At 42.9% G+C, this 25717-nt stretch overlaps 4 protein-coding genes across 9 annotated transcripts; 3 read left to right on the top strand and 1 right to left on the bottom strand.

The window, feature by feature from the left end:
• The first annotated feature begins 871 nt into the window (after nucleotides 1–871).
• mtcl3a (MTCL family member 3a) lies at nucleotides 872–10774 on the top strand. Of its 2 annotated transcripts, XM_010782527.1 has the most exons (6): nucleotides 873–3861; nucleotides 5748–6308; nucleotides 6552–6631; nucleotides 6750–8538; nucleotides 9405–9440; nucleotides 9521–9615. In XM_010782527.1, the coding sequence occupies exons 1-5, from the start codon at nucleotides 3727–3729 to the stop codon at nucleotides 9432–9434; spliced, it is 2595 nt and encodes an 864-aa protein (XP_010780829.1). In that variant the 5' UTR covers nucleotides 873–3726; the 3' UTR covers nucleotides 9435–9440; nucleotides 9521–9615. The 2 variants fall into 2 exon arrangements, with proteins under 2 accessions (XP_010780821.1, XP_010780829.1); XM_010782519.1 differs by lacking the exon at nucleotides 9405–9440 and having other exon boundaries at nucleotides 872–3861; nucleotides 9521–10774.
• Nucleotides 10775–15132: 4358 nt separating this feature from the next.
• On the top strand, nucleotides 15133–18376 carry echdc1 (enoyl CoA hydratase domain containing 1). Of its 3 annotated transcripts, none has more exons than XM_010782489.1 (7): nucleotides 15133–15174; nucleotides 15669–15728; nucleotides 16290–16465; nucleotides 16597–16739; nucleotides 17175–17227; nucleotides 17363–17443; nucleotides 17521–18376. In XM_010782489.1, the coding sequence occupies exons 2-7, from the start codon at nucleotides 15670–15672 to the stop codon at nucleotides 17924–17926; spliced, it is 918 nt and encodes a 305-aa protein (XP_010780791.1). In that variant the 5' UTR covers nucleotides 15133–15174; nucleotide 15669; the 3' UTR covers nucleotides 17927–18376. The 3 variants fall into 3 exon arrangements, with proteins under 3 accessions (XP_010780791.1, XP_010780809.1, XP_010780800.1); XM_010782507.1 differs by having other exon boundaries at nucleotides 17344–17443; nucleotides 17521–17660; XM_010782498.1 differs by lacking the exon at nucleotides 15133–15174 and adding an exon at nucleotides 15176–15204.
• A 1601-nt stretch (nucleotides 18377–19977) lies between these two features.
• LOC104955204 (E3 ubiquitin-protein ligase rnf146-like) lies at nucleotides 19978–23858 on the bottom strand. Of its 3 annotated transcripts, none has more exons than XM_010782468.1 (3): nucleotides 23736–23858; nucleotides 23009–23071; nucleotides 19978–22697 (listed from the first exon to the last, which is right to left on the bottom strand). In XM_010782468.1, exon 3 carries the CDS (start codon nucleotides 22683–22685, stop codon nucleotides 21534–21536), a length of 1152 nt encoding a protein of 383 aa, XP_010780770.1. In that variant the 5' UTR covers nucleotides 22686–22697; nucleotides 23009–23071; nucleotides 23736–23858; the 3' UTR covers nucleotides 19978–21533. The 3 variants fall into 3 exon arrangements, with proteins under 3 accessions (XP_010780770.1, XP_010780760.1, XP_010780779.1); XM_010782458.1 differs by having other exon boundaries at nucleotides 23009–23068; XM_010782477.1 differs by lacking the exon at nucleotides 23736–23858 and adding an exon at nucleotides 23470–23699 and having other exon boundaries at nucleotides 23009–23068.
• An 89-nt stretch (nucleotides 23859–23947) lies between these two features.
• On the top strand, nucleotides 23948–25498 carry mdh2 (malate dehydrogenase 2, NAD (mitochondrial)). Its single transcript, XM_010782447.1, has one exon. It carries the CDS (start codon nucleotides 24051–24053, stop codon nucleotides 25062–25064), a length of 1014 nt encoding a protein of 337 aa, XP_010780749.1. The 5' UTR covers nucleotides 23948–24050; the 3' UTR covers nucleotides 25065–25498.
• The last annotated feature ends 219 nt before the right edge of the window (nucleotides 25499–25717 follow it).

Raw genomic sequence — 25717 nt, 5'->3', positions numbered from 1 at the left:
CCTGTAGCGAGTAAAACTCTAACACAGAAAAGACCTGTCTATGCTGCCCCAGAACGCCTCGTTGGAGATTTCTCTTTTTCCATTTGTTTCTTCCGGGAACCAAAATGGACCAATCCGCGGAGCTCCTCACACACCAGGACCTTTAGCGTACATTTTCAACTAACAGGGAGTCCCATTGACTTGCATAGAGCTCCCTGGTTGGTAATAGACGAGTTGGGATCGCAGAGAAATGCTCTCCGCAGACCCATTCTCACAGCGTTTATAAACCTTTTTCTTACTCAATATCAAGCCACACTTATTGTTTTTACTCTGGCTGTGAGTGTTTGTGTGTGCTCAGGATGAGTTTCGCGCTGTCCCGCCGACCCTGAGACCACACCAGTAAGCCAGCTCACTGAGCAGCGAGCCTCGCAACGTCTCGACCAATCAGAGCACACTGGGCTCACAGGGAGGGGGTTCCGTTTAGGACAGAGAGTGAATACACATACTTTACAGAGATGCTGTATGAGAAACCAATGTGAGTTTGGAAAATTGCACAATATAAATCTATTCTAGTAGACCTCAACAATGGAATTATGATCAGTAGAAATGGCCATGACATGGGACCTTTTTAAGTTACCAGGTTCAAAAGTTACCAGACCTAACAAAAAGGTATTTTTGATAATCACAGCTATTGATACAGACACAATAAGAAAAAAGGTGCTTTTGTTTGTTGCACAGGTATTGGCACAAGGGTACCAATAAAAGCAATTGTAAGAAGAAAAAAAAGAGTCTGCTATTGGCCTTCCCCAGGAGAGACTGCTCCTCATTATTGCATATTTAATATATTTATTATACCCAATTTGAAAAATGCAGTAGTCTCTGGTTTTCTCTCCTTGGAGATCTCTTCTGCAACAAAGCCAGTATAGCTTAGCGGTAGGAGCAGTCTAAACAAAATCATTTCTAACATGCTTCGCCCATATTTAGTTTGCAAAGAAAACAAGCTTTAGGATTACAATCACAATCATGTTTCAAATGAATGACTTTAATAGGATACCGTGGGTAGTCTGCGTAGCTTGTCTGGTTGTAGAGGCTGAGGACAGATAGGGGAAAGAGAGGAGAGATGTTAGAAAATGGCTGTGTCATTTTATAGTTATAAGTGTATAGTAGAAAAACACGAGAAACAAAAGGGCGATGAAGAAATAGACAAGACTGCAAATCAATACAAAGTGTCAGTAGAGCAAAATGGGTGTAACTTCAATTCACTTAGAAGTGAAATGTGAGCAATTTCAACATGGGTGAGTAACTCCTTTTTCCACATGCTGGCTTCACTTTGCCAGTGCAGGAAAGAGCCCATATGAACTCAGACAGAGAGGAAACTAGGGTTTAAAGGAGGTGAAGTATTTGATAGTTTGAATACTGATACTGATCACGCTGACAGCAACCCAATCAGAAGGAGGCGGCTAGAATAAAAGATTATCCGCGCAGCCAAGTGTATTATACAAACCTAAAGTGAGTGAATGGAACAAGTGGTGGATACTTAAGGACCTGGTCCAGTTTTGGGGAATTTTAAGTCTGGAAGTTCACTGCGAGTGAAGTTGTAAGTGAAAAAGCATTTGCAAGTTGTCATGGTAAAGATGTCCTAGAGTAGTCCTACATTATTGCCTTATTGATGAAGTTTCATATATAAAATGTACCCATCTGACATGTTTTGACCTTTTTCTTTAGCTATAGTCAGCAGCTCGTTTACGTCTGTCGTTTTTGTCAGGAAACCAAAGCACTGTAGCAAAAAACTGACAAATCATTATATACATATGAAATTGGCTTGGTTCATAAAGCATCAACACAGTAGCTTATGAACAGTTGTATACTTATTCTGTTCTTGATATTTTCTCCATAATCGGCTTTGGCTGTGAGTGTAAGTACTGTATGTTGTTTCCACATTGTTTTTGGGGCACTTACCGCAAAATACCAAGCAAGCATCCAAGGTCCCAGGCCGAGGACTTAGGCCGGACATTTCCTGGCATATTTCTGCGCATGCCTCTGATTTATGAAAGCTGCTGGCAGCTAGGAGACATCTCACTCTGTCTGAGCAGTCAACTCCCCCTCCTCCGTTTACCTCGTCTCATAACCTACCCTCGGAATGTGACTTTGCGCAAGGCTGTGTGACCGCTATTTATAGTGGGTCACCGTGGTGACACAGTTACCTTAATGTGCTATACAGTAACGGACAGAGTGTTTAATGGTAGCAGGAGATGGCTCAGTGACAATGAGAGATGTGTATGTGTGTTCCCTAACCTGAGTTTCCCTTAAGAAGACAGTTTTATTTCAATCAACAATAAATCCTTCAGCCGTCTAATTTTGACTACTATCCTCTTAACTTTTGCACTTCTACTATTTGTTTACTTTTGGATGTTTAAATAGACTGTGGACAGCATCCATCTGTAATTGTGGTGAACTTCTAGAAGAGCCACAGGCAGACGGAAAGGGTTGGCTTGTTTTTATCCACCATCATTTCATGACCCCAGGCCACATGCAGAAATAGCACCGTGGCCGGGGCTTGTAAGAAGGCTTTGGTTGCTGTCTGTGACTGAACACTGAAATAACACACTCAGACATGCTCGTATGCATTATTTCCCTCTTTCTAATACACATTACGTACACACACATGCTCAGGCGTTGTCTTGGTATCTTTCCTGGTTTTTTTTTAAAATAAGAAATATAAATGTACATATTTACCACAGAATGGACAAATCCATCTACTTAAACACACTCATTCTCAAATAATAAACACACAAAAAGCCTCTATAACAGATAATACCCTCTTAACACAATGACCTTATGCAAACAAACCAGACCACCAAGATATACATCTTCATCAAATTCTGTCAGTTTTCAGGCCTTTTTTCTCCCTGACTTGTTTTCAACGTTTCTAAAGTTGCAACATTCTTTGGTTCATTTCTTGGCCCCACTAGAGTGAACTTCCCAGGGGAAATGCCCAGGGTTTTTTGCTTGAAAATGGCATTGAATAGAGGCAAAGTAATATCATTAATGTAACAAAAATGTCCACTTGAACCTAATAAAATAGACACAGAATCAGAAAGTCTGTTGTATTTGTGTTGAAAGATCCTCTTTGTATGAGTGGTTGTTTCCCTAAAAACTGGCACCCGGAGTACCATTTGATTGAGGCCACATGCATCCTCTGCAGACATATTTCCTGCACTGCATCCTGTGTTAGAGAAGTAGCATAGAAAAGAGACTTGCACTCTGAACCCTGTGTGTGAGTTCTTTCAATCCCTTCTCTCTTCTCCCTCTTCCCCCCCTTGAACCCACTCGTCCCTGTGGTGCATTATCCCCCCACTTCCTCCACCTTCTCTTCCTGCCACTCCTTCATTCTCTTAATTCCAATTCCTCTCATTCCTGGCTTGCTTGTCTCTCCGTCTGGCTCTCTTCTTTTTCTCCAAATCCCTTATCTCCACTGACCTTTCTCCACTGTCTCTCTCCCACTCTATCCCCTTGCATCTCCCGGCTGCCTTCTCTCTCCTCCTCCGTGCCCTCTGCACTCCCTGTCTATCTCTACAGCTGGAGGCTAGAGAGGGTGCTGGTTTGGTCAGTGGAGGGGTCCAGTCAGCCGCAGGTCCTCGATCTGTGGCGTCACGGAGTGCTCGAGAGCAGCACGGCGAGACATCGTCTCTCCGCCTGGAGAGGGAAGAGCAGCGGAGGCTCCTGGCGGACACACACTCCACAGCCATGGACCTGCGCTGTCGCCTGGAGCACAACGAGAGGGACTGGGTGAGGGAGAAAGCCGAGCTGCTGGAGAGGTTTGATTTGGAGAGGAGGGAATGGGAGTGCCAGCTGATGGATATGCAGAGAAAAATAGAGGAGGTAACTATGAATTATAATATTTCTGCATTTTGTACTAGTTTTATGAATTGGCTTGGGGTTAAGGCTGGATTTAGACAGTGATGGAATGTACCTTAATTATAATTTGAGGTACTTGTATGTTACCAACTAGATTTCCATTCACTACATTTACATATGTAGTTACTTTACAGATTCAGATTATTAGAATACAAATAAATAAATAAACATTTATATATAATTGTAGGTAAAAGAATCCAGCAGCAGTAAATACAAAAGCTCCACCATAACAGCTGTAATGAACACATTAATGTATCAGTATCATAATCCAGTCATTCATATATATGATTCTGAAATGGGCAACACTTTTGTGGATGTGGATACCGATACTTTTCTTAAGTACTTTCTTAATTATACTCGTACCAGAGTATTTTAGTATTGCTATTTTAACTTAAACAAGAGATCTGGCTTCCCCTACACCACTGGATTTAGGTAAAAGTAAGGCAAGTGGAAAACTAGATCAAGTAGAACCATTTCCAAACTTGTGAAATGCTTTATTTTGTGTAGGATGTATGGCTTCCCATGCACTGAGCAGAGTGTAACACTTCCCTCCTACACATCCTGTTCTGCATCAACACTGTCAAAACAATATCCCTGATCAGTGCAGCTGCAGAGTGAGGAAAGGAAGGAGTGGAAGGAGGAGGGCTCTGCCATTTCTCTGATCTCTGTGTACTGAGACAGAGGCAGTGATTGAGACGGGCACCTTTTTAAAAGGGAGAAGCATTTTGTTCTCTCATTGTACATGTATAGTGACATTAAATGATTCTATTCCATGACCTGGAGCGATGTAGACGGAGAAGCTGGCATGAAACAGAAAGACCTTTCTTTACAAGAGGCCAACACAGAAAAGAGTTTTCTTTCTCAATCAAACTTTATTTTCACATCTTTTGAAATGGAACAGAGAACATTGATTCAAACAGCGCTCTCATTATTCATACATTTTTTTTGATGGAAACTTATTTTTGGGAAATATGCCTGATCATGTGAGCTATAATAAAGTTGTTGTGTGAAAATGGTTTGTATGGGAAATAATGGATGAAAAAGTATAAAAGGATTAGGTTAGTCAGAAAGGGAATCAAAAGCCAATGAATGGCCCATAAAGAGGTACATAAAGAAAAGAGTGAAGCATGTGTGGTAACAATGCCTGAGTCAAAATGTGACATGGAGCAGGTTACTGTTTTTAATAAGGCAAGCCGTACAAAAGTAGTTGGACTTAGTGCAAAGGCACTGTAACAATTTGCTAGGAAAAGAACATGTGGCTCACATTCGTCCCTCTGACCAGAAATGAGAGGAAAACAGCAGAGGACTAAAAGGCACTATTTCATCTAGAAATTGCGTGATGGGAACGGAGCCCAGTGAACATGAAATGCTTATTATTTTGGGATCTCATGGCAGGAAGCCAGAGGTTACCCAATTGTAATGAAATCATTCTTGGAATGTTTTTTTGTAATCCTCTGTGGGCTAAATATGTTCTTATAATTTGTTGCAATGCTGCCTCCTCATCCCAAATCTATTTGTGTTTCTGGAATAATACAATATTGCACTGTTCATATAGTTTTATTAGGACATTATTTATATTGTGTGACCTTTGTTCTAGACCCATATTTTGTATATCCTCTCATTATAACCATTCAGCAAGACTAGAGGCATTAGGAACAAAAATACTTTGACTGAGGTGTACACTTCTATCTTATCGATGATCTAATCATTTCATCAGACAAATGTTAATTCATAGTTTTTGTTCCTAGCTGCAGCAAAATATAATGTGAAATTCCCCCTTAAAAATATATTTTAGATTACAAAGGACCATTCTTCTGGGACTACCTTCATTCTCTCCTCCTGTTTTCCAGCTGTACTGTGACGTGGGGACCAAGCGAGAAGAAAGCGGGCTGGCCAGTGGGAGGCAGCAGGACGATGATGCTGTTCACAGACTCAGCATCCGCTCGTCCAGCACCGGCTCCAGTTTGCTTAGTGACAGCGAGCCGCTCAGCAGCAGCAGTCAGTCGGAGTCCATCACATATCCACCTTTACCCAGTTTCAGTGGCAACAGAAACAGCAGCAGTGAATTTGTCCGCAGAGACGGTCTCCACACCTCTTGCTTACACGCAGACAGCCTGAATAAATATGTTGATGCTCAGTTCACTCAGAATGACCACTCACAACCTGAGCTGCTGGAGGAGTTAAGATACAGAGGCACCTGGCAGAAAGACTCAGACTATGATAGCAAGAAAGCTGTGGATATGAAGGAGTTGGATGCTATGTTTCATGGAGCTCCTGGCAGCGGAGAGCAACAGAAAAACGTCTCAAATGTCACTGAAGGCAATGTCCATGTTAGTCCTGAAGAAAGCCTTCATTGGGCAGAGCTGAGTTACGGAACTGAGAAGAAGAGGAACACCACTGCTCTCAATGCTGTGAGTGTTTGAAACTATTTCTCTATTTGTTAAAAACAGACTATACAGTTGGAATCATTGGTGTGGTCGGCATTCCTTTGCTTGTCAAACTTGTTTGATCATCAGTGTCCTGTATACGTATTTCTGTCATTCCTTGGCTCTTTGAACACATAATCCCCTTTATCTTCTTCATCAAGTTGTATTTGTACAGTTCTTCAACAATACACAGTATCCATCATGTGTGGCTCTTCTCCCTGTGCTCAGGCTCTGAAGGAGATAGCCCGTGTCAGCGAGGAGCTTTGCAGCTACCAGGATGAGATCAGAAAGAAGAGTGGGGATAAGAGGTAAATAATTCCTCTCTGCTGTGTTCCCGTCCTGTCGTCAGAAGGGAACGATGGTAATCACTGTCTGTTTTGTCTTGATGCTCTAGCTATAAGACCTAACGCATTTCATTCCCTTCAGGACTCGATCTGAATCCCTGACCTTACCTGAGGAGAGCGACAAGTTGTTAAGTCACGATAAAACCCAACTGGAGGTGGATGATCCTCCCTGCGACCTCAGCCAGATTTACGATGACTTCCGGGCCTTGGAGAGGGAGAACTGGATCACCATGTCACCCGATAACACCTGGCGGGATGACAGAAGGCCGAGCAAATCCTGGAGAGCAAACTCAGCTGATCCAGACAGCTACCGAGAAACACAGACGAGCCCTAAACTACTCTTTGAGGTCGATGCAGAGGCTCCACCCATCCCTCCCCGCATCACCTCCTGGATTCAGAGCTCCCCCACCCACCCAGACACTGAACTCTACATCCCAGAATCCCCCATGGCCACAATAGAGAAGTGCCAAAGCCCCTCTGTAATTGTGGATAAAAAATGTAGCAGCCCGTCTATTGTCAGGAAGTTCGAGGCTATGCTTCAAGAAAACGAAGGGAAAGTTTTAAAAGACGGCGTCGTAGCATCCTGCGCTGTGCCTACTAACTCTGAACGTTATATGGGCTGCTGCCACAACCGCTGGTCCTGTGATGGAACCAAGTTTACCGGCAACAAGCTGTCCACATGCGGGACTGTCCAGAAGAGCCTCTCTGAAGTCAACATATTGACTGCTGGAAAAAATGATTACTGCCCAGGAAACCATAAAAGCCCGGAGCTACAAATGCCTCCGACGGTCAAAGAATTACCTTTAGATCTGCTCTTGTCCTCTCTTGACATACCGCCTGCTGCCCCCAACCTCAAGGGCTCCAGAAGAAACATACTGCTGGAGCAAAAAACTGCTGAGTTCAACAGGACGTTGTTTCAGGCTGAGATGGGCCGTGGCGTAAAGGAGAAGGACAGTTTAACAGCAGCAGATGCTGGCAGCCAACCAGTCTTTCCACCAACTTCGGCATCAGATGAGATTTTACCTCCCAGTGAGAAGTCATGTCAGCCACATTGTACTGGTGTCACCACTACAGTCATTGCTATGCACCATGTCATATTATCTCCCTCCACCTCAAATGCAACACCTCAGAACCACAAGGTCCAGCCAAGGCAAATGAGATGTAGTCCTGAGGGTCACGAGGTCAGAATGAAGCAAGAAATACCCTCTGAACCTTCATCCGAACAGATTAAAGTCAGGGAGGCTGCAACAATCATCTCCCCTGCAACCCGTTCTGAGGTCACGCACAAAGTTTCTACAGCGAGCAGTCCTTCCAGGAAAACCCATCACAGAGCGGCTACAGAGCCTCTCTTCCCTGAGCCTGCAAACACCCAGCCACGTCAGAATGGGGACACTTCCAGCTCCAAGAATGGGAATCCCCATGGAGCAAAGTGTCAGTCAGCCAGAGGTGGCGTCTCACTCCAGACACAGCCAGGGCAGCAGGCACAGCAGAAACCTGCTCCTGCTTCCCAGTCGGACTCCTCCAGGCCCGGGCCTCGAATGATGAACGAGCATCCCTGGAAGGCCCTCACTCTGGCTGCATACCCACGGCCCGAGGGATCCAGGTCCAACTACGGGGCGGTGGAAAGGATTCTGAAGAATTACGAGAGCGCAGCCCGGGCTCAGCTGAACCAGAGCCAGCCAAACGAGCCGGCTTTGAGTCCAAACGCCTGTGTTGGGCAGGACATAGAAGTGGACATGCTGGACATGAACCCTCTGCACTTACCACCCACTCTGAGACACACGCAGAACTCACACAGCTCACACACCACACACTCACAGCTCAGCAGCTACAGCAACATGTGTGTGGAAGAGGTACATCTAACAGTGCAGGTGGGTAGAGTCTGAAATACCGTCTGTATTCACACTGTCACATATAAGCATTGCAACTGTGCTATTCACTGTACAGATGTTAACATTTAGAGGCATTCTCTTGGAATATCATCCGTAAGTCTGCATTTTGTATTACCCTAATTGAGTCAAATATATTTTTAAGGCCAATTAAACCTGTGGACCTGGGTGAACCCACACATTTAGTTCTGTTTTATTTATTTCTGAAACACTAAGCAATTGCCCTTGACTGAGGACAGCTCCGGTGGGAATGTTGTTTATTTCTGGTATGTGCTAAGAGACAGAAGCGGGCCAGAGCCTCCATTATTATCGGTGCATCTGGGCCATTCCATCGCTTAAAGGTTCCTGACAAAAGGAACTGGCATCCAAAGTACTTGGCAGGAGGTTTCTCACCCTCATCAACGCGTCTTTCATCTCCCATTCCTTCCACGGGCCCCATAGTAGAAGTGTTTTTCTGGCCTTTGTGTGGTAATTACAGAAGTATCTGCAAGGAGCCAGCTGACTAAATGCCCTTGGCAGAGCACTGAAATGAGAAAGCTGAAGCGATTACGCCGCTTTAAAGTCACGCAAATAGAAAAATCGTGGGGGCAATTATCAAGCCAATTTTATTTGACCTCATGAAAGGACTGTAATCTGAGGAGCGCACTTGGGTTTAACCTCAACCGAGCAGCGCTGTCCAAAATGAAATGCTGGAGAGTCTATAGATCTGCCAAGTGGCCGCAGAGCCATGGTTTCAGATATTCCACTTCAGACTCTTCCCTCCCTACCAAAAGGAATGGGATCTACCTGTGTGACCTTTCCACATGAGCATGTTCCTGTTAGTGAAATATGCCTGTTGTTTCCCCTAGGCCCAAGAAGACTTCAGATGGAACACGTGACAAAATGTAAAGTATCTTAGTGTGTTTTTAATTGTTGATAGAACGCTGTGATAATCCTAAATGGTAATTCATTTGTTTGTCCACAGGACAATGAAGAGACCTCCGACTCCTCCTGCGCTCAGAAGAACTTCTCCAGGCCTGCCCGTCCTGCCAACCGACGCCGCCCCTCCCGATGGGCCAGCCGCTCCCCCTCCTCCTCCTCCTCACCCTCCCCCTCTCCCTCCACCACCCCCGTTGTGCAGCCATCCTTCCCCCTCCACAAACACAGTTCCTCTTTTACCTTCTCACATGCCTTCCACATAGAGACTGTCATTATTTGATAACCTCTGAACACTTTTCATTACTGTTGTACATACCAGACCCTTGTTCACTCCTACAGACTCAGAAGTGCTATAGTTTTGATTTCACTCAGTTTTTAGAATGTACAGTATGTGGCATCCAGTGGAGCCTAACTGAGCAAAGAAGGCAAGGAAAGGATCTGAAGCAGCTTCACACATTCAGCAGTATGCTTGGTTTCATGCATAGCCTCAGTGGAGTGAACACATCACGCTCATTCATTCGTGCCAACCATCTGAATGGACGTCCTACGCTCAGGATTCTAGCCTTGACTAGTGTACCCTCCACTTCTATCTTATATCTACTGTATCAACAAAGTGATGCTTGCTTATAGTCAAATGATCCCAAAAACTTCCAGCCGAATGAAATCCAGAAGGATGTATTTACTAGTACTGTATTTTGTAAATTGTGTGCAACATGTCTTGTGTGCTTTTTGCACAAAATATGCTGTTACACACACAATATGCAGCGTCATGGTGGTAGAGCAGAGATTTCCCTTAAGCACCTCTCTGTGTGCTGAACCAAGCAGTGTTGATTTCTGCCTTCTTCAATATATTACACACAATACATGCCTGGACCGTACCTTGACGTAAACACTTAGCTTTACATTCACGACTGGCTTTTTATTTTTTTTCTCATGATTACAGTAACAATAAATGTGGGTTTTTTTTATGACTTTGTACCAAAGCCTGGTTTCCTTATATGCATTTTCCTGATTTAAAAATGAAATGCATTGTTTATCACATTCAATTTTGCTTTCCCCCCATTGCTGATGTTTTCCAGCATCAATCATGAGAGCCTTCTTTTGTGAATAGCAGTGATTACCATGCTTATGATAAAAAGATTAAAAAGCCTTTTTCTACTTTTACTAACTCTGAATAGTCACATATCAGGACATTACTCAGCCGAGTAGTACAGGTTTTGGGTCAAAGTGATGAATCATATCATGATGAAGGTGATGCCTTTGCTGTTCTTTTTGTGTAATAAACTTAAAGACTGAATGATTTCTCCTGTTTACTTCACAAGTTAGTTTTTTTATTCGGCTGATTTCTAGGCAGCTTAAACCCATCTGTCGAGCGTGACTGAAAACAGCATTATTATAAAGTCATATTTCAAAAGTTGCAGCAGACAAACTCGCTTATTATATTTTTCTCCAATTATCTTCAATGAGTGTTATGAGTTTAGAACTATATGCTAAACCTTGCCGCTGTGCCGTGCCCTGCTGCAGGCCTCTTCAACCCTTATCCTACAATAGGTACTGTAATGAAATAAGTTCTCAACATCAATCAAACATGGCACACAAAGTATTTCTGCATCCAGAGGAGTACTCGGTGACCCTTCCCTAAGATGAAGCACCAGAACCAAACGTCTGTCTGGCTGCTTTAATCTCCTGATGTCAGATTGATGGCTGCAGAGGGGCCGTCCATCACTTTGATAGAGTTTGATGTCTGCGTATGTATTCCTCCATAAATGCATTCTGTTCCCCAAGAAAACTTGGTGTAATGAAGACCGTTTTACTTATTCATGTAACTCTTCGCTTCTATGAAAATACCTGTCTTTCATATTGTTTCTGCGCTGTCTGGAAAACATCACATTTCAACACACACACTCACTTACATAAACATACAAATGAACACACACGCAAGCTTACACATCCTTGGCCCTGAGCGGCATGGACACCTAACCCCTCACCCTGAAACCTGGCACCCACATGTCTGACGGAAATAACAGGTGCGACAATGTTATGGTGCCAGAAATCCTACCCTGGTACTGATATAAATATTGTCATCCTCTCTCTGATGCCTAGCCTAGCGCTGTGTTGGCTGTCTCACACTGTTTCCCTGTGTCAAGGCCGGGCAGCAGCCTGGACTCCCAGGACTGGCCTGTGGTCAAGTCTGGAGATTTCCAGATGCTCAAACCATTTATATAACCAGTACTAACTGTTTTTATTCCAGTGCTGCTGAAAAACACAATAACACAGGAAAGAATTTATGGGGCAATCATAGGACTGTAGGTTCAGCCAGAGACAAGGGGCTAATAAGACTTTTAGAGTCATCCTCTTACAACCTTGAGTAAAATCATTTTTAAATGTATTTACATTTTGGCTACTTGTTTCCTACAAAAGAGTCTCTAAGTAATCCTTAGCACTATGACTGCAGTTAATGGCCAAACAGGACTCGACATTTTTGGTCATTATCTTTTCAGAATATTTTCTTTTCATGTCAAAATACATTGAAGTCATATTAGATCACTTAGGAATGATCTTTGAGACTTTTTCAATTTTTAATAAACTAGTTTGAGTAAATACGGTATACGTTTTCTTCCCAGTTAGGTATGGTATCAAATATGCACTTTATCTTTAAATGTTCACTCACTATACTATCCACAGGAATTTTAATTAGCAGTTTTAGTTGTTGACTAATGTCTGGGCATCATTTGTGATACTTCCTTAGTGTGTGTCAGTAAGTATACATTGGAAATGTTGCTCGGCCTTCAAGCCTCTCTGCAGTGCAAGGCCCAACATGACTCATCATATTTGGTCACAGACAGAGATAAGGGTCACATGAGATTCCTTAAGAATGAATTTGAGTATGTTTTTTTACTTTTTGTACATAGTCTCTTGGTTTTGCTTTGCGAGTTGCTGTCAACATGTCCCAGTTGCTGCTGGAAAAGTACTCATTGGCCCTCGAAGTGTCTCCCGCTGGCCCTCTGCCCCCCAGCTCTCTATTGCTCCTCTCAGGAAACCTCCAGGCCCCTGAGAGTCTCTGGCACCTGCCAACCTGCCATTCTTCCTGCTCTGAAATAGACCCTCACTGGCACTTATCTGTGTGTGTGTGTGTGTGTGTGTGTGTGTGTGTGTGTGTGTGTGTGTGTGTGTGTGTGTGTGTGTGTGTGTGTGTGTGTGTGCGTGCGTGCGTGCGTGCGTGCGTGCGTGCGTGCGTGCATGCGTGCGTGTTTGTGTGTTTCTTATCTTGGTAAATTGGTATAGAGCCATGCTGACTGCAGCACATTCCCTGACTTCCTGTGGAGCCCCGGACAGCTGCATATCGATCCATACACTGATGCATCACTTTAGAGGCCTCATACCCGCACGACCACTCACTGGAACCTTTATATATACAGTCTATGACTGGAACACACACAGACTGTTATTTCAGACAGGCCTCCATTATCAGCTGGAGTCTGCGGCTGGATCGCTGATATCCGGGTATATTATACGAGATTATAAAACAGAAGGCTGACTCTAATCAGAATGAGTGAAAAAGGGCTGTGCAGAGGATGAATGGAAGTGGGCATGGATGGTGAGATAATGGCTTTGGGAATTACATTTTATAAAATATTTGTAGTAAAATAATCCCTTATACGCACTCGTGGGTGACTTTAGAAATACTATGTATGCAAATTAAAGCCTGATATTTGGAGACAGGTTGCCGGCTAGCTGACCTAGCTTTAAGTACTGTACAGAGCATGAAGAATAGTCAGCGTGTCTGGAATGCCTGCCTTGGATGCATCCCACCGACCTTTTTGAATTCCTTCCCCTCTTTTAAATAGACCAGAGAGCGAGGTATGGACTTCTGACAGTCTTGGATACTGTACACTGTATCCTTGACGATGACCTGTTATGTCTGTAGTAAGTCATAAATGAGTTTGGTTCCACAAGGATACCCATGTAGGGAAAAATCCCTCTGATTGGTTATTACACTCTCATAATAAAGGGTCAAATGTAAGGATTCACTGTGTCTGAATAGCTAGTAAATAATTACACTTTTAAGGGTATGTGCAAAAACATCTAACATGAATGAATCTTTTGTATGTATTTTTGTAACCATTTCCTCCCAAAGTAGATTTTGTAAGTGTTTATTTAGCGGTGGTTGTTGAAAACTGAACAAGCAGTGGTGAAATGTATTTATATATTTATATACACCTGAAATTGGCACTGATGCATAATGATTAATTTTACTTTTTGTGCATTAGGTATGATGCTATTACTTTTGTACTTTTACTGAAGATTTTAGATGCAGGACTTCTATTTGTATTTCTAATTTAATTCAAATGCTCAACCTTTTTTGAGCATCTCTCTGGAATGCTCAGTGTGTGTATGTTTTCACAAATATCTTCAGGGCTGTGAATACAGTTAGAGGATGTGTGGATAGAGGTGAAGAATGGATATGCTCCAAATTACCATAGATCAGATTAGTGGACAGGAAGTGTCTCATTCTCCCTCTGTTTTGGCACATTTACCTTCCTTTTCCTGAATATTTTTTGGTCTTCGTATAATCCTTGTCTGTGAACACCCTTGTATCTTAATTTCACTCACTTAACATCACACGTACACATTATATATCCCCAAATTGTATCTTTACTTGTAAACCTCAGAATGTACACAGATGCATTGGTTGTACACAGAATAAGTATGGACCTTCAAGTCTGTGGCAATTTATATCTGTCTGTGTTTGCGCAGTACTACGATCTCAGAGCAATTCACACTTTTTACTAACCTTTAGAACGATGTAAATCCCTCTTGGGATGATATTACGTGTTAGGAGGTAATGGCAAAAGTGCAAAGCTAGAACTCAACTATTGCCCATAATTCAAAGGTATGGGTGAATTTGCTTGCCTCGTAATCGTGAACTATTTTTTTGATATTATTACAACATTTAACATCTTTGAAAATAATACCTATTATGTTCATTTAGAGACATTCAGTCCGGTTATATAAGACTTGGTTACAGATGAGACAAAATCCCATAGCACGTTTTTGTTTGACTTTTTGTTGACAAGACTTGTAAGTAACATGACTTTTAAAATTCAGTAGGCCTATGTGTAATATTAAATATGTATTAGTTCTTGTGCCAAAGAAAATGTTATTTTGATGTCTTATCTTAACACAGACACAGCATAGTGATGAGAAATATGACTACGTTAATATAACTGTCAGCTGCCCTTTGCCAAAACTGTATTATAACTCGTAGGTGTTGTTTTAATCCCACAGTCAATACAACTGAATAAGGACATGTGTGAGAGCCAGTAGACAGTAGTCTGTGTTTACACACTTGTGACAGACAAAGAGCAGAGCTCTCGGTGCGGTGCATTGGCCAATGATGTATATAATGTTACATTCTTGTTGCAGAATAAATGAAAGCCTCTATTTGTAGTGTGTTGTGTATAATGTATATGGTCCATGTAGCACGAAAACATAATAGATACATGTATTTCCTTTAATGCAAGAGTTGATATTTGTTTTTAAATGACACCTGAATCAATAGTGCTGCTTGGTATTATTCCGCCCCCCTGTGGGGACTTTGAGGAACTACATGTGTGTTTCAATTAGTTTCTTCCGAAGAGCTCTAGTTTCCGGTGGGACGAATTTCAGAGTGACACCAGGCGAATGTCAATAAGCAAGGTTGGTGTTCGAGTCTTTGGATTCTCAGTGGTTTGTTATCATTAAACTATGGTGGCATGTTAAATATATCTTACGAAATGTATTAGTTGTATCCGATTTTCGTTGAATGAGTAGGCTAGTGGCCTACACATTTAAGTTAGAAATGAATACTTACACCTTGTAGTTCCCAAATAAAGTGTTGGTTATCAATGGTTTAGTTTGGATGTTAGACTGTTCATAGTGTCAGCAGTCAGAGAGAGGACACACATTTTTATTGAATTTCAGTGTTTCTTCTATTTGATTCGGATATATAATATATCAATGCAGCATTTAATTCCTACACTGAACAGTAGGAAACTGCTCTTAATATTTGATTTAAGTGCAAGTCAGTTTTATATAAATATTTGTATGCATTTTTTATTTAATTTATAATGTTTTCCAAGCTTCCATATCTTGTGACAAAAGTACTCCAAATATTGAAACCCATATTTTGTACCATCTGCATTCTGCTTCAGGATGGTTCTGTGTGCTGTGAGGCAGCATCTCCTGCGGGGCAGCCGTGGAGCCTGGGCCAGGTAAGGGAGTCTAGTCAGCATTGTTTATTACCACGCAGGTGATGGTGAACAGTGCCATAAATAAAGGAACATTACATCTACCAAGCTGAGAAACATTAAGTCTAATAACCAAAATGCATTTCTCAGGCGCTTGGATTTGTGAAATATCAATCTATAAAAAAGTAATACATCTTTGATTCTGACTCCTGACTACAATGAGTCCAAATCTGAGCTGTTTCAATCTCAGGGTTACACGTTTGTTTGTGTGGCTCTGTACCATGACCCTTCAGGCTGATTTACAAACCGGCACACTGAGGGAGTGTATTTTAAGTATTCATCAGTCACGAGCACTATAAGTATGATTTCCATTAGGCAGTTTTGGATACCATTTCTTTATACTGCAATACACGTGCACGTTCAGTCTGATTTGAATGAATGTATCATTTAGCTTCAAGCACACATCTGATCATGTAAAGAACAACATTTCCTCTCTTTTTATTCCTGTGTAAGTGATGGATCTACATATAGATTAACTGCAATTGACAGGATATAATTCAACTTTTTGAATGTTGTTCCTATAAGGTTCCTGCAGAGACAGAGCAGGGGCTGTGTGTACTCCAGCGTCCATGGCTTCCAGCTGGAGGAGATCAGAGAGAAGCTGCAGGCCTTTCCTGGAGGCTCCATTGAGCTGCTCAAACAGGAGTCTGGCCTCGCTGTGCTAACCATCAACTACCCCTCCCGCATGAATGCCTTCTCCGGTAACATGACAGGGCATTGGCACTTCCTCTCAGATTTACTAGTGCACATTTGGATTAAACTCATTTGCACACAATCATAAACAAATGACATATCATCCCAGTTCAATATTGTCCCCTTTTCTTCCTACCAGGCAGTATGATGGTGGATCTGGAGGAGAGGGTGAGCCAGCTGGAGGGCTGGACAGACGGTAAAGGCCTCATAGTTCAGGGTGCCTCGGGAACCTTCTGCTCTGGATCAGACCTCAACGCTGTCAGGGCCTTATCCGACCCACAGGTAGCCCAGCAACAACATGATTTAAAGCAGTGACTTTAAATATTTTACCTTACGAGTACCCTTTTTTCAAACCATTGATTGAACTGACAACCCCGGACAAAGTGACATATTTTATTAATATTTCACATTATACACAAGACAATTTATATATATTGTATATAATAAATATATACATGACAATTCAAGTATTAAATAACTGATAAGCTGTACAATTAACCCACATTTACCTTTGTACAATGAGCCATTTGGGTTAATTTTGACAATACTATTGAATTTGAATGATTCAGATATGATTTTTGTCTTTTATCTTTAGGAGTTTTTCCTACAAATACTTGCTGTGTCTGTTTATTTCTGCAATGTTTGCCTGTATCTCTGTACTTTTATCTTTATGTCTCATGGATGTAAACTACAGAATGTTTTTTTTCTTCCTTGTAGGATGGGATGAAGATGTGTATGTTTATGCAGAATACTCTTACAAGACTACTCAGGTAAGGACTCTCTTTCTCTAATGTCTTGCAAATGAAAATGCCGACTAAATCAGCAGCAACCAGTCTTAGCTTACAAGAGTTGGAGTTTAGCTGTTATGTAATGTCCACATTTACAGAATAATGTCCTCAGTGCAGGCTGCCTATGATCTCTGTTGCTCTGGTGGAGGGGAGAGCTCTGGGAGGGGGTGCAGAACTCACCACTGCCTGCGATTTCAGGTGAATATGTACATTTATATCAGCGTTTAGATGAACGCTGATAATAATCTAACGTGTGTCTGTCATCTCTTTCATAGGTTAATGGCACCTGGCAGTGTGATCCAGTTTGTACATAAACACATGGGCTTGGTCCCCGGCTGGGGTGGTGCCGCTCGACTTGTCCGCATTGTGGGAAGCCAGAATGCGCTGAAGCTGCTGGGAGGTGCTGTCAAAGTGGATCCAGAAGTGGCCTTGCAGATTGGACTGGCAGAGGAAGTCCTGCAGGGGGAGGGGACGGGCACCCCCCTGCAGCGGGCTGAGAACTGGCTCAGTGTCTACACAAAGGGTCCTGCCCCAGTGATCCAGGCTGTGAAGAAGGTGGTGCTGTCAGGGAGAGAGCTCCCCCTGTCTGAGGCTCTGAGGACAGAGAAGGACGTATTTGGGACGGTGTGGGGGGGCCCAGCTAACATGCAGGCTCTGGCCAGTAAGTCCAAACACAGATGAGAGACCGTCAGCTGCTCAGATCAGCCAAGATCTTCAACTGAGACATTTGTGGAAAGCTCTTTACACATCTGAATTGTGTGGAAGAGTACTGTAACTGACTGACCTCAATAAACGATTTAGTTATAAAATGGGGACTCTGGAAATGTAGAGGCACAGAATAAAGGATGAAACTTCATCATTTCAATAAATCAGTTCACTGCATCATACACTTAGTTAGAGAATCATTATCACATACTTGAATGGTTGTGATGTATTTTATTTGTTTCTCTTAATGTGACATTGTAACAACTCATCACAAGAGTAATTTGGTACTGGTACTTGTGGGGGAAACTTCTGAAGCAATTGGAGACAGGACTCAGAGAGACACGAGGAGAGCTGGAGCTTTGATGGCAAACACTGACGGTTTATTTAGGAGCCTCGGCCGGAGAATCACAAGACATGTCACGGGCCACGATCCGACCACGCGGTTGAGATGCCACAATCAATTCTGAAGAACCCTCCTGTAGCTCCAGGTTTGTAATAATCAACATTCTTCAATAGATAGACTAAACAGCTGAGGACACTGAATCACATTTGTTGTCGCTTATGGCTCGGGGTCATCTACACCCCGAGAAGGATGCGTTCCAGGTGTCCCATAACAATTACTATCTCTGACAGAAAGTTGCCCGGTCATAGACTGGTAACAGCAACAAAATGCAGGGCAGCCCCTCATTAAGGGAGATAGCATGCTGCCCAAGGCTGGGCATCTGCGTCAGAGGGTGAAGGAGGACATGCAGAGCATATTATTCCCTGACAGTACTGATATTTGTTGGTGATATTGCAAACATTGTAGTATTTCCAGGTATAACAACTGAATTAACAGCATAAACAAAAACTCTTTGGTTGTTGCTTGGGGGTTATATTTTCTCTCTACAGCCTTCTTTACAATGAAATATTTGGCAAATCTAGAGTCAGGTGACCTTATAATGTTTTGGTTTCAGTAATACTCTTTATAATGATGCTGTATACAGCTGTATTAAACAGTGCTGTTTTATATTTTCAGTATGGATGAAAGCAAGGACCTTAAAGATTGTTCCCAATCTTCCAAATCCCTTCTGTGCCAATTAGACAAGCACGTGAACTCCAGGTCGCCTGCAAATGTGATTACGGTGGTGATTAGATCATGGCAGGAAGACAGCATCAGCATGCAGATACTGACAGGGTATAACAAGCATGAGGCAGCATCTGTCTGCAGGACTGAGAGTAATGCTGCTTTCCTCTTTCCCTCAGGTTTGTAGGTTACTTCAGATTCCTCTGCAGTCAGTGTATCCTTGCTCATCCCAGCATTCTCATTCTTTCTATTCTACTGAAAAGCACGTGGGAAGACACTAGGTTTTTTAGAGCACAAGGCTGCAAAAAACATTCAAATGTGCATACTTTTTCTGTCTTCAATTTCTAGTTCATTTGTTTATTTCACATAAAAAAATGTGCCCGTCCAGTGAAAGGTCAGAGCAGGACGATTCCTGGAGGATGCCAAGCCTTTATCTCCTTCCCCCCCCCCACCGGTCGGGTTTCCTGGCAGACACCCAGCTGAGGCTGATAGCTGCTGTGGTCTGAATGCCTAACACCTACAAGGTGAGTGAGGGGAAAGTCACGAGTTGTATGATATAAAGAATAGCAATGATCTTCAATGACACATAGAGAGGCTGTGCTGCATGGACATCAGTGTCAGCATCTTTCTCCTTCTTACACCTGTTGAGATTTTCTATTTATAGCTAAGTAAGGAAACCACTGTCACTGTACCTCATTCTGCAATATGCAGTTTTGTATCCATCTGTCTTTTAAATGTATTGTTATATGTTATATGATTAATGCATATTAAATATCTCAGCTGTGCATGTAGTAGAAATAATATTTTTTTAACTCTGGAAAAAATCTCGAGATGAAAAATAAGTAAAATGTTAGTGCACAATGAGCATTGATAGTCCTACTTATGTAACACTCAATACAATTCTATATTAAATATAAAATGACCAGAACATATACTAATAACCAGAGACATGAGCCCAAGATTTATCATTTTAGGATGATGAAATTACACAATTTATTCTTAAATTACAAATCATGTAACAAAAAAAGTTGCCAAGCGAAGATACGGACACAAACTTTATTCTTCAGAATGAAAAGGCTAAGACTGAGCTGATGATGTAAGCATGTAAGAAATATAAAAGTAAAATACAACTTGAAATCTGTGCAGGATGGCTAATAGCATTAGCATGTTGTTGTTCTCTTACTGCCTCTGACATCGTACAGATTTACAACCATAGGAAACGCAAACAAAACAAGGAACAAATGAAAAACATTTACTCAAACAATGCAAAAAAAAAGCAATTCTCATCATCTTGCCAACCAGTAGTGTTTAAATAACTCTCTCTTCAAACATGCACTAATCACAAAACTTTAGAAAAACACCAATTGAGAATACTTTAGTCGGGACAATAAGACTATGAATGAGGCTGCAGAGGCCTCAACAGCTTTAAAAGGAGAACACTGATACTTCACATTCAAATGCCAATTATTTAATCAAATTGGATATATACTTCTATTATGCAAATGTCAAATGATCAAATCAAAGCAAAACCATCAGCAGGTAGTCCGATAATCCTGTGGGCTCCTGAATTAGCACATTTAATGTGACATTTGTCTACCCAAAATGCATAACAGTAAACTACTTCTTCCTTTCCTTTTTTTTTTTTTATCTGGAAAAGCAACCTCAAGATTTTCTTCCACAATGACATACTTTCAAAAGTTAGTTTAAATTTCAGAATAGTTAAGGAAAGGCATTGATGATCAGTTAAATCTGAAGTAAGGGAGTTGTGTAGGGAACAAGTAATCAAGGATTTCATAATTTGCAGGAGTGGTCAGATGACTTGAGCTCTAAGAAGCCCATCGGCGTGCTATGTTAGCTGAGAGAGTTAAAGTGAAGTTGATTAGAATGCGACTGTTCATGATAATGATAAAGACACAGTTCCATTTCCAGAGTAACTACCCCATTATGCTTTCACCCTTGAATGTCACAGATCTGGCTAAGAATTCCCGGCAACCTTCTGGGTATTGGGATAATCCATTTCAACACAATATCTAGGATAGGCAAGTCAGGTTTAAGTTTTAGCCTCCACTTTTCTGGATTTTAAAATGAACACTGTATCTGCCTGCAACCAAATGGCCAAAAGTGACCCACAGTTGGTGTGTTACCTCACATCATGCGCTGGATAAAGACAGTTATGAGAGGTCCCGGCTCTTATCAACATGCTGTGTGCATCTGACTCATTACCAAGCTGTACCTCTTGTTTCTGTACTAAAACGTTAAACCCAACATTATTTATACTGGCTGGGGTTTTATTGACTGCCAAATCATACAGACACATGTGAGCCTTGTGAGCCAAAAAGAGGCACCAAATTCGATTGTTAAAATGTGGTTGTTTACCTAAAAACATGGGAGTATGTTAGGCCTAATCTCTCTTTTACTGAGCAATCTATCCACATCTGATCTGTGACAGCATACAGCGAGGAATAAATTAATGAAATGGAACATGGCCATTTGGTGGTGATGGTATCATGGCGGACTTCACACTTCAGTCACTGTACACTGGCCGTCAGGCATTCTGGACCTCCCACTGCTACTGGATGAAGAAGGGGGAGAGGCGGACTCAGCGCCTGGAGGGGCTCTATTCTCTGGATTCAGTCTTTGCCTCCGTGGCCGATCCTCCCAGGGCTCCACCCGCTCTCCATCTCCCCCACCCTCTTCCTCATCCTCCTCTTCCTCCTCATCGTCGCTCCAGTCTCCAGAGCCAGACTCGTCCACGGATGTGAGAGGGTCAGAGGACCTGGAGGGCGAGGCCTCCTCTTCCTCGTCTTCTTCCTCTCCTTCCCCTGTCTCAGACCGCTCATTGGAGGGTGTGGGCCTGGGGCTGACTTGCAGCTGGGAGAGAGCATCCTCCAGGGTGGGGCTGCTGCTGCTGCTGCCGGGCTGACCACCGAGGGAGGTGGGGGGTCTGGCTGTAGCAATGGAGGGGATACCTGTGACCTGCTGCTGTGTACCAGCCAATGTGGTATCAGCCCCATCCGCAGAGTGTTCACGACCAGCTGCCCCTATAGCCCCAGCGACAGCCTCAGTGTCCAAACGCAGGCCCGCCACTCCCTTCTTGGGGATATCCAAAACGTCCCTCTTTATCTTGCGTCTACGACCATGCTCATTGCGTCTGTACTGCACCATGTTCTCCAAGTCGGCTACGTACAAAAAACCAGCAATCAGCATTTCAGCTGTTTTCTTGCCCTTAGAGAAAGCGTCCTCCAGCTCGCGGCTGGTTCGCTCGTCATACTGCCACCAACCATTACGGCCTTCATAATACCAGGCGTGATCACTTGCTGCCCCGGCCCGGCCTCCTGCTGATGCTTTCAGCTCCTCCGGAGACAGAAGTGTTGGCCTTTCCAGGAAGTCATCGGGTACCTCCTGTCTGCAGAGGGCACAGCGTTTGCTCTGCCAGGATGCTCCCTTCACACACAGGAAACAGAAGACGTGATGGCATGGTAGCTGGACTGGGTGGACGCAGCTCTGAAGACAGATGGCACACTCCGGTACCGAAAGTGCTGGAGATGAGTTGCTGGAGCCGGCGCATGACGATTCAGCACTGTTCCCACTTCCTCCACCACTGCTGCTGCCTTTCTTACTGGATGGAAGCGAGCTAACAGAGTGGTCTACCTCCCCACAACTAGCCATCCTTAGGAAGTACTGAGGAAAGAGGACAATATATTATTGGGCCTGGATTATCATATTATCCTATATTGGTTTAAAAAATAAATTAAAAAATCAGTATTTCAAAATGATTATTAATGTAGTTTTAAGATAACAAGTCCTATAGAGATACATTACTGGCAATAAACACTTTTATGCACATTTAACATTGAATTGCATCTTTCTTTAACTTTAAAGCAAACAGTCCCGAGATAAAGTCCAATTTAGAATCATGAATATCCAAAGATAGTAGATACCAAAGTCTATGCCTTCTGTAATATAAAACAAGGCTGGTATTTGATACTTACTGGAAATACCCTTAATGCGGATGTATCATTAGGAGAGCTGTTGGACCTTCACGTTTGCCACTGCTTAAAGGAAAGGAGAAGTGTGTAAAAAATATATTTGATTTTCAACTGTTCTGAAGATAAAAACAATTATGATACACATAATATCAAGTTTTTCTTTACGTAAGCGTCATTGTGACCAAAAACTGCACTTCTAACGTAATGTTAAAACGGATTAGCAACAAATAACTACGTTAATTCACTCAGCTATGACTGAAATGTTGGGGTTAACTTAAGTCTGTTGAACAAAGGGCTGCTCTGTTAACCGTGACAACAAACACTGAATTGTGTCAGCTAGCCGTTTGAGCTAACGCAGTTGGTTCATGACAGCTTACGATACTCGAGTAAAATCAACAGCCAACGATCTAACATCCACACTAAAAGATGACAGTATGAAACCACACTTATTTAGTTATGCTTACGTTATGTACATTAAGTAAGCCGTTCGTTGTCACCGTTACGAAAGTCCAAACTCAGTCAAACAGTACAGAGGGATTTTCTCGACTAGCAAAGCTACCATAACAATAAGACCTGTTGTAGCTATCGCTGGCTAGGCTGATAGCTGTGACTCCAGCAAATAGACGGAGTTCATCTGACGGTGCTAGCTTATTTTAGAAGGGCGGCACAAACATTAAGGGTAAGCATTTCCTCACGAAGAGACAATAAAACGACTACGCAGGAAACATACCGTTAAATGCTGCTGTGTTGGTCTGGTGTGCGGTTACAATTCGGGTAACGACACAATTTTCTAAAGCTAATCTACCGACATCCAATGTTAACTGGCTTTGTTTTCCTCCGAAAAAGGAGATGAGATAAAGACCACGACGTAACAGTACGTGCTGACGTACTGTGACGTAAAATGGTACGACCCTTATATTCTACGCATGACAGTTTGCTGTGCTTCCTGTTCACTCGTGGCTAGAGGACGTTGGTGTCACACAGAAGAAGGGCTCGCCAAGTATTTTTATTTTCCACCAAAGTAAGCAGAGAACTAACAAACAATATGTTTGCCCGTGCTGTGAGACCTACCGTGAGCCTGGCTCGGAGCCTTTCTACCTCTACGCAGAACAACGCCAAGGTTGCAGTGCTGGGGGCGTCCGGAGGCATAGGCCAGCCACTCTCTCTGCTGCTGAAGAACAGCCCCTTGGTGAGCCACCTCTCTCTGTTTGATATTGCCCATACCCCCGGCGTGGCCGCAGATCTCAGCCACATCGAGACAAGGGCCAATGTGACCGGCCACATGGGCCCCGATCAGCTGGATGCTGCTCTTCAAGGCTGCGACGTCGTGGTCATCCCCGCCGGTGTGCCCAGAAAACCCGGCATGACCCGTGATGATCTCTTCAACACCAACGCCACCATTGTAGCCACCTTGGCCGATGCCTGTGCCCGCAACTGCCCCGAGGCTATGATCTGCATTATTGCTAACCCTGTCAATTCCACCATCCCCATTGCATCAGAGGTCATGAAGAAATATGGAGTTTACAACCCCAACAGAATGTTTGGTGTCACAACCTTGGACATTGTCAGAGCCAACGCCTTCGTGGCAGAGCTCAAAGGTCTTGACCCAGCTCGTGTCAACGTACCAGTCATTGGAGGTCATGCTGGGAAGACGATCATTCCCCTCATCTCCCAGTGCACACCAAAGGTCGAGTTCCCTGCTGACCAGCTCGCTGCTCTGACAGCCAGGATCCAGGAGGCCGGCACTGAGGTGGTGAAGGCCAAGGCTGGAGCCGGTTCTGCTACCCTGTCCATGGCTTATGCTGGAGCCCGCTTCACCTTCTCCGTCCTGGACGCCATGAATGGAAAGGAGGGTGTGGTGGAATGTGGGTATGTCAGGTCTGAGGAGACAGAGTGCAAGTACTTCTCCACACCTCTTCTTCTGGGGAAGAGCGGCATCGAGAAGAACCTTGGACTGGGCAAGCTGACCGCCTTCGAGGAGCAGCTGGTCGTTGAAGCCATGACTGAGCTGAAGGCTTCTATCAAGAAGGGCGAGGATTTCGTGGCTAACATGAAGTGAACAGGGAGCATTATATTGTAAAAAAAAAAAAAAAAAGCAGCAGTTGTGATTGATCATTTGTTCCATCCTACCTAAAGCCATCTGGGTAAAACTGAAAATCACAGTGTTTCCCCTTTTTGTTTTCGTTTTGACAGTAGAATTTTCTTGATTCAGCAATCCTGGTGTTAACCAGTGTACCAATGTATTATTTTCTCTTACCTTCTTAAACATGGCTTTCTTGCACTATGATTATTGTCCGTGAATTAACTATATTTAGCAAATGTGAAATTTTAACGAAAATTCATGTATTTCCATGTACAGCCTGTATTAATGGGGATTTCTCTGCATAAGGAATGAGGAGGAAATACTGTCATCATGCCTGTTGATGCTACTGGATGTTACTGATGAACAAAATACTCACTCCATAAATAAAGTTTAAGCTTAGCTTTAAAAAATGATTCCTTGTTTTTGTTTAACAATAGTATTTGGCTTTACATTGTACAACTGAAAGGCTGACCTTAATTTTGCTTAGTTTTCATGACACACACTCCGTCTAGGCACTGAAATACTTAAGATATATGTTCAAATGCACTAATTTACTTAATAAAAAGGTAGTAATTTAAACCAACTGAACACTAGAATCATTTAAATGGAAAATATGTATTTTGATATAA

This window comes from Notothenia coriiceps, unplaced genomic scaffold (genome assembly GCF_000735185.1).
Source record: "Notothenia coriiceps isolate Sejong01 unplaced genomic scaffold, NC01 NC01_scaffold00000497, whole genome shotgun sequence".
NCBI classification, from domain to species: domain Eukaryota; kingdom Metazoa; phylum Chordata; class Actinopteri; order Perciformes; family Nototheniidae; genus Notothenia; species Notothenia coriiceps.
Note: the sequence above shows the minus strand (reverse complement) of the source record. Positions and strands in the feature narration are given on the sequence as shown.